The sequence below is a fragment of the Penaeus japonicus genome, unplaced genomic scaffold (genome assembly GCF_977035675.1).
Source record: "Penaeus japonicus unplaced genomic scaffold, GWHDUDI00000001_assembly GWHDUDI00000002, whole genome shotgun sequence".
NCBI classification, from domain to species: domain Eukaryota; kingdom Metazoa; phylum Arthropoda; class Malacostraca; order Decapoda; family Penaeidae; genus Penaeus; species Penaeus japonicus.
Window position 1 is genome coordinate 38,245,491 of NW_028234404.1, and position 12,500 is coordinate 38,257,990.

Sequence of the window (12,500 nt, forward strand, 5' to 3'; positions counted from 1 at the left end):
ATATCGACGACCACCAACATCGGTAAAAACGTGGCGGTATTCGGGATGCTGTAAAAGCTTATTACTGGACGACTTCTTACTTTGCTGCATTCAATAAAACGAAGGAACGTTAGCGACTGGAGAGAGCAGTGGAATATATTTAGCCACTGTATATGAATTTAAGTTTCTTTAAGTGTGTATATTCAGATATTGAATTGTAAATGCAAGGGGTTGTAATACATATTTGATTGGTTTTATAGTTTCAAATTGTTCAAGAAGTAACCACTCTTTAATCGTAAGTAATAATCAAATTCTTTAAAAACGAGAAGGAATCAAAGAAAATGAGAGAGAATCAAAGAAAATGTGAGAGAAATATCAAAACTATGGAGGGAGAGAGAGAGAGAGAGAGAGAGAGAGAGAGAGAGAGAGAGAGAGAGAGAGAGAGAGAGAGAGAGAGAGAGAGAGAGAGAGAGAGAGAGAGAGAGAGAGAGAGAGAGAGAGAGAGAGAGAGAGAGAGAGAGAGAGAGAGAGAGAGAGAGAGAGAAAGGCATATCACTCATCATCAGTGAAGTCACAGATAGAAGCCTAAGGTCACGGTGGCACACCCATAGAGCTTCATCCCTTCTCTCCCTACAACACCCTAGATACAAAAAGGAATACATCTACCTGCTTTAATTCATATTGCAAAATATATAAAAATATATATCCACGTTCCATAATAATGCTGATAAAACAAGTACCGCCAGATCATAGACATTGATATGAAACCGAAGTCCAATTATAAAGCTACCCGTTTAAATGTCGGACTCCGTTATAACTCTATACGTACCGAATAATTCATTCATAAGCTCTCATGGTAAGGATGTAAGAGAGCATATGGCCGTCCAGAAAGCTTTAAAAAAAATGAATATAGTAAGGAGGGGTCGAGAAATGATTTATGAGTTCAAGACACGTCATAAACCGGTATGATAATCGTTGCGAAACCGCATCTTTAAAGCTACATTTTTTCTACATTTTAATATCATCGCCCCCTTAAAGATTGCAAGACTGGCACAGCAACAATAGAAAATCTGTTTTTGTCCGTCTGTGAACAGGTCGTATGCCTGTGTAACCGGTAACTGCATGTAATTCTAAAACTAACTCGCTCTGGAAAGTTTTAAAACACACCACTTCAGCAATCCATAGTTTGTAATAGAAAGTGCACATGCTTTTGAATGGCACGAGCAGCATATGCATAAAAACCAGGGCGACCCATCGTCAAAGGAGTCCTAAAATTGAACAATGTGATGCAACAGACAAGAGAAAGAGCCTCGCCGTCTACATATTTCAAAGCCCTTTAAAAAGTGTCCGCCACGAGCACGACAGAGGGAGCTCGGCCATGTGCCTGCCTCTCTGCCTGCCTTCACACACGCCACCGCCTCCTCCTCCTCCACCCGCCTGCCAATAGATATAATTTAGAACCGGAGTGAGAGAAAGATCCCCGACAGATGCGACTAGAGAGAGAGAGAGAGAGAGCGAGTGGCTGGCATTAATTACCGACAGTCTCCGAGTCATAATGGCAGGCAGGCAGGGGCCTCCTCCTCCTCCTCCTCCCGGCCGCCGTCGTCCCCCTGGCGGCGGGCGCGGCAAGTGTCGGTCACGTGACATGACGTCATCGCCGCGACGTGGCAGATGTGGCAGAGTGGTAGTTGCGTCCGCCATTTTCACCCTAAGTCCCCCTGGTGAGCCACTTTTTCTCGTTTCTCGAGGGTGTTCGGCGGCGGAGGTGATGTATTGGATGTCGTGTCTGTCTCTGAGTGCGAGTGCTTGCGGTGAGGAGAGGTGGCGGCGCCCGCCTGGGCTGCGGGAGCGGCGAATTGGCGTGAAATGAGTGTCGGGGGAATGTTAGGGCTGGTCTGGATGTTTGTGTATGTTATCGCAATGCCGGTTCGATCAGGGCCTCGAGCTGGCCCTGGGTCGTCCTGCAGGGGAGGAGGACCTTGCTCGCCGCCCTCTAGTCATTGCGGGGACCCCGAGGAGAGGGAATTAGGAGCCCGAAATAGGCCCAAAAGGCCGAAAATCCCGAGAGTGAGATTAGGTGACGTATGCGGGGGTCTTGGATGTATCAATTGTCATCGCCACGGAGTTGCGATTTTACGATTTAATACCCGTTCCTCCACTCGTTTCTCTCGGGCTCTCGTTTCTTGCAGGTTTTGGGGAGGTGGGGGAGTGTTTTTTTTTTATATATGGGGAGAGATGTATTTATTAAGTCTTGGGGGTTCTTTGAATTTTTTATTCTGTGTCTATCAGCTGTCAGTGAAAGGGAAAGATCTAGAAGGATTTGCTCCTTGTGGGGTTGTTGGGCTCTTGTTGTTTTGTTGTTTCGGGTGTTCTTGGCTCTGCGGGTTGTGGGTTTTGTGGGGGAGATTGCAGTTGGTTGGGGGGGGGGGCGGAGTGGGATAGTTGTTGATGTGGCGGTTTCTCCGTTTACGGCTTAGATATCGTGGCTGGTTGGTTTCGCTGCTGCTTTGGAATAGAGGTCATCGTGATTTTGCTGGCTGTTCTTAGCAAATGCTGTAATTTTTAAAAAATTTTATTTGTTTATTTTTTAAGGATTTTGAGCATCGATAAATTCCTACTTTACCGATGGAAAGTCAAACCATCCATCACGTATCCGAATCTAGCGAAGGTGCGCAAGCTTCTTCATGCTGGGAGTGCTTAAAGCAGGATAATTAACCAGAATAGTTCCCCTTGAAACGTTACGATGTCGTAAAAAACCCCACCCCCATCCATATTCCGCAAGCTAGAGTATGGACTGGTTCCATATTAGATGCTAAATTGCCTGTGGGGTCGACTATCCCTGTTCTGCTGAAATGCGCACTATGAGTTTGTTTTCCTTTGCCTGAGTGCAAAGTATGGATGCCGTGATGGCGTTGGACTTGGCCGCACAAGCATACATTTGTCTGTTTTATTAGGCGTTAGTTGGGTATCTTTTCCTTATGGGTGTTTGTGTATATATAATCTATTTACCTAGTGGCATTTAATGTGTTCTTTATAGCCATTGCCCCTGTCTGTTTTGTATAACCTTACTCAGAACATTACCTAATAAAGATTAATGATAGTGTAAAGTGTCAATTTTGCTGATGACTAGATAGTACTTTTTTTTTTTTTTTTTTTTATTCATTGGTATTTTATGACCCATCTGAATTCATATTGGTAATTTTGCCTTATAGGAAAGCTGGATATCGTTTCCACAATAAATGTTCCTTGGCTAACCAGCTGTTTTTTTTTCTTTTTCTTTTTTTTTTCTCTTTTCTTTTCTTTTATAGCATTACAAAGCTTTGTTTTAGAAGGGCAAATGAACAGATTTTCCTTCATTTTATTAGATTCATTTTAATTACTGCTTGGATTTAGCATGCTAATAAAATTCATTAGATGCTTGGTTGTATGAATAATTTTTAAAGTGTGTGAAGAACATCTTTATCAATTCATTTCTGATTAATGAAGTTTATATTGGAAAGAATACTTTTAGTACTGGTGAGGCTGTTGCTGTTTTATTATATCAAGGACTTTGGAGCAAAATATAGATGTTAAGAGTATAATTGTTTTTAATGGAGTCGGCCAATCTTCCTTAACCAGCAGTTACTTTAGTAACAGTAGTTTCTTCTCCTGATTATACTAGCTGTGTTCTGTATAAATATTGGAACTCGTCATGAGGGAAGAATTTTGTCCACTTGTCCCCTCGGACAGATTGACTTGCAATCCCTAGTAATTGGCATTAAGTGAAGTTCCAGTAAAGTCCAGCAAACTTTGTTTTAATAGAACAGAGCTGTGACTGGTTCTTTATTTGGTGATAAATTCTGCTTGCAGACATTTCCAGCAGTCTTATATCAGAATGCACTTTGAAGTTTTTGGCCTGTGAGAAAGTGCAGATTTGATGCAGTAGCTGTGCATAGGCCCATGAAGGACATGCAAGATTTATCCAGGCTTCACACAGTTTTATTGTATTGTATTTCTAATATAAAGTTAAAGTAGATTCCAGGAAAAAAAAGCCTGCTTTGGTAATTACTTTGGAATGGGTTTACAAAATTAAATGGCATAGATATAAGATAGCTGCATGGATATTGAAGATATAAAAAAAAAAAGGACAATAGAAGTAGGGAAAAAATTCTATAATAAAAGTGGATGATGAAAAGCATCTTGCTAGATATGCAGTCTCATAGCCGGAAGAACAGAAGTTCAAAACCATGGAAATACCGAATCTCGCGCAATTCACCCTAGGTGTTTTGTCTGGTAGTTCTGTTTTACACACCTTCACTTTCGAATTCTGCTAAATAGGACGAGACCATCGCGTTTGTTTGATATTCCCTTAAAGGTAGATGAAAACCAGGAGTGGTCACATGCTCTAAAACCCATACATCATTTACTATGGTTTAGGTTGTCTTCATAGTGGGGGAATGGTAATTGTAGGTCTTCTTAATTAGAGAGTTTAGCAGACTTTAATGGAGTGTTCTGTTTATTATCAGTTTTGAAACACATGAAAAGCTGGAAATTCAGTCACTTGTTGTTTATGTAGGAAACTTTGCAGGTTGGTGTAGAAAAAGAAAAACATTGTACATACAACTAGTAAGTGGTTGGTTTGCTTCTAGGTATTTTCAGATTTCACCAATTATTTTTCATAAACTTAGGCAAAATTCCTGTTTTTTCTTGGAATATAAAATAGTCTGCACCATTTGTTCAAGGTGATGTGCTAAGTGTACAGAAACATTCAGGTGTGTAACCACAAGGTATTAATTACAAGTCTTTGGTTATGTTTTTAGTGTGTGACATCTTTGATTTTGTAATTTTCATTGTACCCAGCTGGCCTACAGACATTACTGAAAACCTTGAATTAAGTAGCATTTTTGTATGATATGTCTAGTATTGCATATATTGTATAAGGTAAGCAGTGTCAGGTGCAAGATTAGGTGAATAAAAGCTTTACATCTTACCATGAATCAACTTACAAATAAAGAGGTACAATACTTCACATTGGCATACGTATAGGGTGTTAGATGTAGGTAATTGGCTTGAGAATACAAGTTATCAATATAGATTGGCAAAATGGTATTCATAGTAAGGTTTTATTTTCGAGCTTTGTATTTCAATAATTCATATTCTCACTGAGATTGAAGGCCGATAGATTTAGGTATTCATAATTCTACTCTTAAATTCACTCTTGAAAACTGACGAGGATTAACTTGTATTCTCCTTGGATAAAGTAGAGGCTCTCTAGAGTCACAAAAATTATAGTATACAGTCCCATCAAAGGAAATTATACATTAATTAGCTGTTAGCTAGTCATCTTTGAAAAATTTGATGAGTGAAATTTGGATTTGTATGTGGTTTTACCATAATTCAAGTGTGAACAAATTCAGTTAGACGAGTTGTGTGTGCAAGACGTTTATTTATCCATAAGATTTTTAATTATGTAATTCAAATCCTTAAGATAATGAGAATATTCTTAGGCTTATGAGTTAGTACAGTAAACATGGACCTATGAAAGATAGTTTTGGATACCTTTATTAATCATATGCAAAGGAAGTGGCTTTTATCATTACCATTTGTTATATTAATTGTTATCGACATACACCTTGTTTTAAGATCAAGGTATTGAGGAGCATTTTTTTTTTTAAGGGGAGGTGAGTAGATCTTATTGACTTTGATTTTGATCCTAATATCATGTTTCATTTTCCAGTAGAAAGTGGCAAAAATGGGCAACATATTTGCCAACCTTTTCAAAGGCCTTTTTGGGAAAAAGGAGATGCGCATCCTGATGGTGGGGTTGGATGCTGCTGGTAAAACAACAATCCTGTATAAGCTCAAGTTGGGAGAAATTGTTACCACGATTCCAACTATTGGTGAGTTATGAGCATCTCGTCCAGTTCATTCGGACTTGTTCACTTCTGTCTCTTTGTTCATTTGTATGAATTTGTATGGTTTTGTAGTTAGGTACAGATTACTTTGTATTGTAGCTTACCATTATGCTGATATCTGTGTGTTGTTCCAGGTTTCAATGTTGAAACTGTAGAATACAAAAACATCAGTTTCACGGTATGGGATGTTGGCGGACAAGATAAAATCAGGCCACTGTGGCGCCACTACTTCCAGAACACACAGGTGAGAGAATATTTTTATAACAGTATTGTGACTGAAATGATTTTAAAAGTTGGCAAAATCTGTTTAACACAATTTCGCTATTCAGAAACAATGTGAAGCTAATAAAAACTTTTTGTTGCAGGGGCTTATCTTTGTAGTTGATTCAAATGATCGAGAACGTATTGGAGAGGCGAGAGAGGAACTAATGCGTATGTTAGCAGAGGATGAACTCAGAGATGCAGTGCTACTCATATTCGCCAACAAACAGGTTAGTGTGTGGAGTCAAGAGAGAGTTTCTACAGCTTGATGTGAATTCATGATTTGTAGATTGCAGACTGGATAATATTTAGGAACAGTTTGTAATTGATATGATGGTTATCATATCTTGTGACTAGTGTTGAAATGAAAAAGCTTGTCTACCACGTATTTGCACTTGATACCTATAACTAATTTTTTTCACATATGCCTTGTGTTTCAGGACCTGCCAAATGCAATGAATGCAGCCGAAATAACAGACAAATTGGGGCTGCATTCACTGAGGAACCGCAACTGGTATATCCAGGCAACGTGTGCTACAAGTGGAGACGGCCTTTACGAAGGCTTAGATTGGCTCAGCAACCAGCTGAAGAATGCCAACCGCTAAATCTCGCCACCAGCAGCTCACACACTCAAAGTTGAACTAGTGGGCAGTGATTATATCATTTAGGTTGCTGGCTGGATCATCAGAAGGCTTTGTTGCCTGTTCTGCACAGGAAAGTTAGTGATGGCTAAATGACTATTCATCATTAAAGAAACTGGTTCAGGAAAGGAGCAATTTTATCAGTGTGAAAAAAACACTGTTAATATAACCTTATTGCTGTGGGTGAACCCAAGCAGAGGATAGCAGCATGAGCTTGGGTGCTGGGTGGGTAAAGCCCAGCCCTGACAATGTGCAGTGAACAAGTGGTGGGCTGGACAGTGCAGCAACGATGTTGTTACCTCATATGTGATGTCAGCAACGTGTGAATGACTTAAGTGATGAAAGGAGGAGAACGAGCCTTGCTGTCTGTCCAGTCTACAGTATTGACTTCAAAGCCTGAGGTCAGGTCATACCGGAGCCCAGCGTTCTCTTGTCTTACTGTAGTATGAGAATTAATTATCAGGACTTGGGCCCCAGTATGATACTTGGCTGAGTGTAATGCCTTTATACTGGTATAAAAGTCTGGAATGTGCTCTAAAGGAAGCAACAAAGATTAAGATAATTTTAATTGCTATTTTTCTTCATTATCTTCCATTTCACAATATCAGATTTTTATCAGATTTTTTTTTTTTTTCTGTATTTTTTTTTTTGTTCATTTGTTTTATTTTACTTTACCCCATCTCAGATTAAGGTAGGGACTTTTTATTTATTGGAATGTGTTTGCAGCTCACATCTGTGTTGTTAGTATTGGTGCACTTTGCTTGGTCTTTTTAAAAAGGAAAAAAAAAAAAATAATCAAAGGTGTTCATAGTTCAGTGGACACAAAACTTCAAAGTTGACTTATTTTGGAACATTCCTGTTGGCATAGAATTGATGTGGAGCTATTGTATCAGTTAATCAACTTATGTCTTCTGATTTGTATACTGTTTTAACTAAATTTAAAACTTTTTATTTTTTATTTTTTTTTTCTATATTTTTTGGTATTAAATTGAGCAGGCAAATTCCCTTACATGGAAACTAGATTGATACATGGTGGTTTTCTGACTTATGCTCTTTGAATAAGTGTAATAAAACTTAATTTGTGCTTGATGATTTATCTATGATGTTATCCTGAATCAATTACTTTCCTTAGACTTGACATTTTAAGTACATTCTTGAACACCCGTTCATGCACATGTGAAAAGATTTTGATATTTTTATGCCATGTAAGAAAGTATATGCTAGTTCTTGGACTACACCTACGAGTTTATAATATGAAAAAAAAAAAAAAAAAAAAAAAGGTAGAAGTATCATTGCACACATGCTGATAAAACTACAAGGCTGCAAAGTTGAAGACAACTTTGTACACTGCATGTAATATCCAAGCAAATAGAGAAGTATATTTGAATATGATTGAAACATAGTGAGTAGATTGAATTTTTTATGAAATGGTCTGATGGCATGTCATATACATTTACAGTGACCATGATCTGATTTGAATATTAAAGGGTTTTAGATTGTACAGGTATTTGATTTTTTTTTTTTTTTTTTTTTTCATATTTTTATTTTTTTTTTTTTTACTGGCTTTTGTTCGTATCTTGCTCTTGAGAAGTTGCACAATATATTCAAGTTCAGGATTTATACAACTTTACCATTTGGGCTTCATATAAGCTATTATAGTGCCCATTATAGCTTTTTCTTCTGCCGATGGAATAGATTTGCAGTAAGAGTTGGTGGATAGTCATGGAATCCTCAAAAAGAGATTTTCAACTGAATTGACAATGTGCCGAACTAGAAATTTTCATTAAATATTGTTTTGGAAAGGAACTATTCTAGTGAAGCTCTAAAAGCCATTGGAAGTGTAACTGGCAAGCCAATTTCGAGTTTGAGGTCGGGCAAAAAATTAATAAGCATCTTTCACAACGTACAGAGATGATGAGAAATGGATATGGGCAAATCTCAACTAACATTACCAGTCGATTACTAAGTGCAGGGTTAGGATGTGACCCATCTGATTGACCAATCATTTCAGTTTATTTTTGCTTTAATTTTATTTATTTTTTGCTTGTCTTCAAATACTCAAGCAAGCAGTAATTTATCATATCCTGAAATAAACATCATTTCTATGGTTCCATGATCACACTCTCAAAACGCAATCATGCTTCACCAAACCAAAAACCACTGCTTGGTATATTCCAGTGTCGTCATGCTCATTCTGATCACTCATGCTATTATGAGATTGTCTTGCTTCATTAAAAATGGCCTGCCACATCACACTGTCTTGCTTTGTAATGTGAGTTAAATTTTACAAGTGTATGAAGTAACTTTTTTTTTTAGAATACCTAAGAAGAAAGAATTTCTTATGGAAGATAGTTTATATATTTGAAAATGGATGTCATCTCTAGGGGGAAAAAAAAGTGACAAGGTAAATTTCTTACACAGACATAAAAAGAATAGTATATAGGCTTTTCATCATACTCTGTAGTAGCTTAGTTCTCCATACAATCCACTCTTTTGTGTAATCTGTGATATGGGTTATTTGGTAATTCATTTGATACACCTTTATATGTATATGCAGCAGGGTGGCCAGCTTCATAGGGTTGACTTTTGGTTTCCAGGTTGAGACTTTATATTTGTAGATTATGACATTGCTCTTATTTTGTTTGTGTTTGCAATCAAGTCTAATATGTAGTTTTTATTACTTTACCGTAGGCTTCTTGTTTTGAAAAAAGGTGTGGGAAAGATAGTTTCAAAAGAAAAAATTTATCTAAAGAAGATAATAAAAGCAAGTTAAATATTTAACCCAAAGGCTATTTTGCGATATTTTCTTAACTGAATAGGTTGTGATTTACCTTCGCTTCGTGAAAGCATTTGGCATCGTGCTGATAGACGTACGTGTATTATGGATGCATGGAAGTTCAATGAAGTTTGAGGATCATATCAGGTTGGAATTAAGTGAGATAGGACTAGCACCATCACTTCATGGTTATTTGTTTAACTTTTATTTTAAGAGGATGATTTATTAGTAATCTCAGATTCTTTGGTGATGCTGCTTTATTTTGCTTGAATGGCCATGCAAAGCAAACTATTAAGAATTGTTGATCTGACGGACAGCAATATGAAAATACAGATGGATTTTTTTTTTTTTTTTTTTCTCATTTTAACAATGCTCAATTATCAGTCAAAGATTAAGGAAAAATAAAATGGTAGCAACTTCGTACAGCTAATGGATTTTATTCACAATATCATCAGCCAGAATGTCTAGTGAATATCAACTGCATTGTGTCATTAGTGGCATTAATATACTTTGGTTCCTGTGGAGACAAACTACATCATTCCTTTATGGAAGATAATATTTTTTGATGAAATGATACCCATACAACTATCTATATAACAGCAAATAATAATGTTCACCAAATTGTTTGCAATGCCTTTACATGTAAAAAAAATAATAAAGTAAAATAGCAGACAACTATACCAGTGACATTCTTCAAAGCACATTAGTCAGAGAATACCTGATTTTCATGTCTTGCCTGTGTTAATAAAAAACATTGACTCCTCTTTACACCACAGGAATGACGGTGTAAATGATAAGCCTGAAGTATTCCCTCAAGTTAAAAGTATTCAAATATAATGAATATCCACTTTTCAAAAATTAAAATATTCCTAAATGATTTGTTCAGTTCTTGCACAGTCATAGTACCAAGCATAGTATCAAGTATTAACTTTCCTCAATCCACTAAAGAATATATTGTACTTGAAGTGATACTTTGGGACAAAAATCAAGTATGTATGGATGTATTCAGTATAAACTGAAAAATGTGACATTCTTTGAGAGAAGAAAAAGTACTTGACCCCAAAGGAATAAGGTCAGATTACGTTTCCCAAAATAATTTTAAGAAAATTGTTGTCCATCAGAAATGTGAACCAGGGAATTTTATATTATGAGTGATGCTGGGACATACAAATAAAGTACTGAATAATAAAGAATATTTTAATGATCTACTACATATAATGTTTTTGTAGAGTCCCAGGAACTTTCACATAAGACCATTGAGATAGAGAACAAGATCCAAAACTTTACTCTTTTACTCTTATATGCAACCAAAGCAACTGTATCTAAATATTTATATCTAATCTGTCTATTGCATATCTCCCTTTCCCTTTCATTTCTCTTGTAAATTAAAACATCACTGTAGGAACACTTATCTTTTTTTTCTTCTTCTTCTCTACTTTCACCAGTAACTCGATATATAAGCAACCGTAATAGTAATGCTTAAGAAACAATCAAACTATTGAAGATACTTGTGATATATAACATGGGACATTAATTTAATTTCTAAATCTTTAGGCTTTCCTTACTCTTCTTCATATAAGAAATGATTGTTAAATCAAGTTTTGACTTGTATATAATGATGCTCAAAGATTTGAATCTGCTAAAAATGTTATCCATACTTATTGCAAACTCGTACTCATCAACTGGATTTTAAATATCTAATCTGTCCAAGTGGATTTTAACTATATAATATCTATAATTGTAATGCCCCTGCTTATGGACAAGAAAAACATATTTTAAAAGTAAATCACAAAAACCTCCAACCCTCAAAACAATTACAATGCAAGTATTCTCAACTGTTTTTGATATGGTCTTACTCATCATCACTAAATCCAGCTTCCCTTTTCAGGTTTCCACTTGTCTGGAAATTAGTGTACACGTAGCAGCCTTCCTCTAGTCATCATGTTTAAAGAGTAATAATGCTTACCACAAGATTACTCAAAATCCTTCCTAGTTGAAAAAAAAAAGAAAAAAAGTAGCTTCCTTTAACCTTACTGTTCCTTGGGTAATTGATTAAAGCCAGGGAGTAACAGAACATGTTTAACGAGGTTCAACTGAGATGCTTTTTGTTGGAGGTTCAACTGAGATGCTCCTTGCTGAAGTGATGCAATCGATACCTTAATTAATATATTAATTAATATTAAAAATATTAATTTTCTTTTCACTTCCGTTTAGTAATACAATAATACTGATTTGTGAGGTAGGCAATACAAAGTAATTCACGGAAGTGGTATGGTCTTGAGATCTATAATCCTATGCAAAACCATAAAAGATTAATAAATTTTTGATATTGCTATTAGAGAACTTCTTCCTATAAGAAAATATTAAGCACTTAGTAAATAAATAATAAAACAGAAATAAGATTGGACACAGAACTGAAGTGCTGCAAAGGCAAGCAAGAACTACCTAGCCAGTCAGACAGCTTTCAAACAATTTTCTTTGTCTTTTTGTTGGTGGTGTTTGCATCACTTCAGCAGGGGATTCTACAGTTAATAGTCTCACTCTAATAACTAACTCAGCCCAATAAGGGACTTAATTATCTGTATGTGTGCCAGTTTAAAGCACTTAAAAGCTCATTTTCATGAAGTATGGCTTGAATCCTGATCTGTATGTCATAAAACAAAACTCACATAAGGTGTTCTTTCTGGTAAAACTGCATCTCTATAACTGCAAATTATGTAGTTGGTAAGATTGTAAAAGTACTTACATTTCTGCTTCTTATATGAGCCCAATATTAGCTGCCCATATTTCTTTGCAAAGTTGCATGAACCACACCTGGCTAGTGGGCAAAAGAAGATACCTGGTGGACATTTTTCTTGAACTACGCAAAACAAATACACTTTCCTAATGCTCAAATAACACATGTTCTGTGGTTGTTACATAAAGGTCTGTCAGTTCTGGCAACAGGGA

At 36.5% G+C, this 12,500-nt stretch overlaps 1 protein-coding gene across 7 annotated transcripts; it reads left to right on the top strand.

Annotated features, from left to right (window-relative positions):
• The first annotated feature begins 1,307 nt into the window (after window positions 1-1,307).
• Window positions 1,308-10,741, top strand: Arf1 (ADP-ribosylation factor 1). Of its 7 annotated transcripts, none has more exons than XM_043004478.2 (5): window positions 1,308-1,700; window positions 5,696-5,858; window positions 6,008-6,117; window positions 6,239-6,364; window positions 6,575-10,741. In XM_043004478.2, exons 2-5 carry the CDS (start codon window positions 5,711-5,713, stop codon window positions 6,737-6,739), a joined length of 549 nt encoding a protein of 182 aa, XP_042860412.1. In that variant the 5' UTR covers window positions 1,308-1,700; window positions 5,696-5,710; the 3' UTR covers window positions 6,740-10,741. The 7 variants fall into 7 exon arrangements, with proteins under 7 accessions (XP_042860412.1, XP_042860414.1, XP_042860413.1 ...); XM_043004480.2 differs by having other exon boundaries at window positions 1,569-1,700; window positions 5,699-5,858; XM_043004479.2 differs by having other exon boundaries at window positions 1,656-1,744.
• Window positions 10,742-12,500: the final 1,759 nt, after the last annotated feature.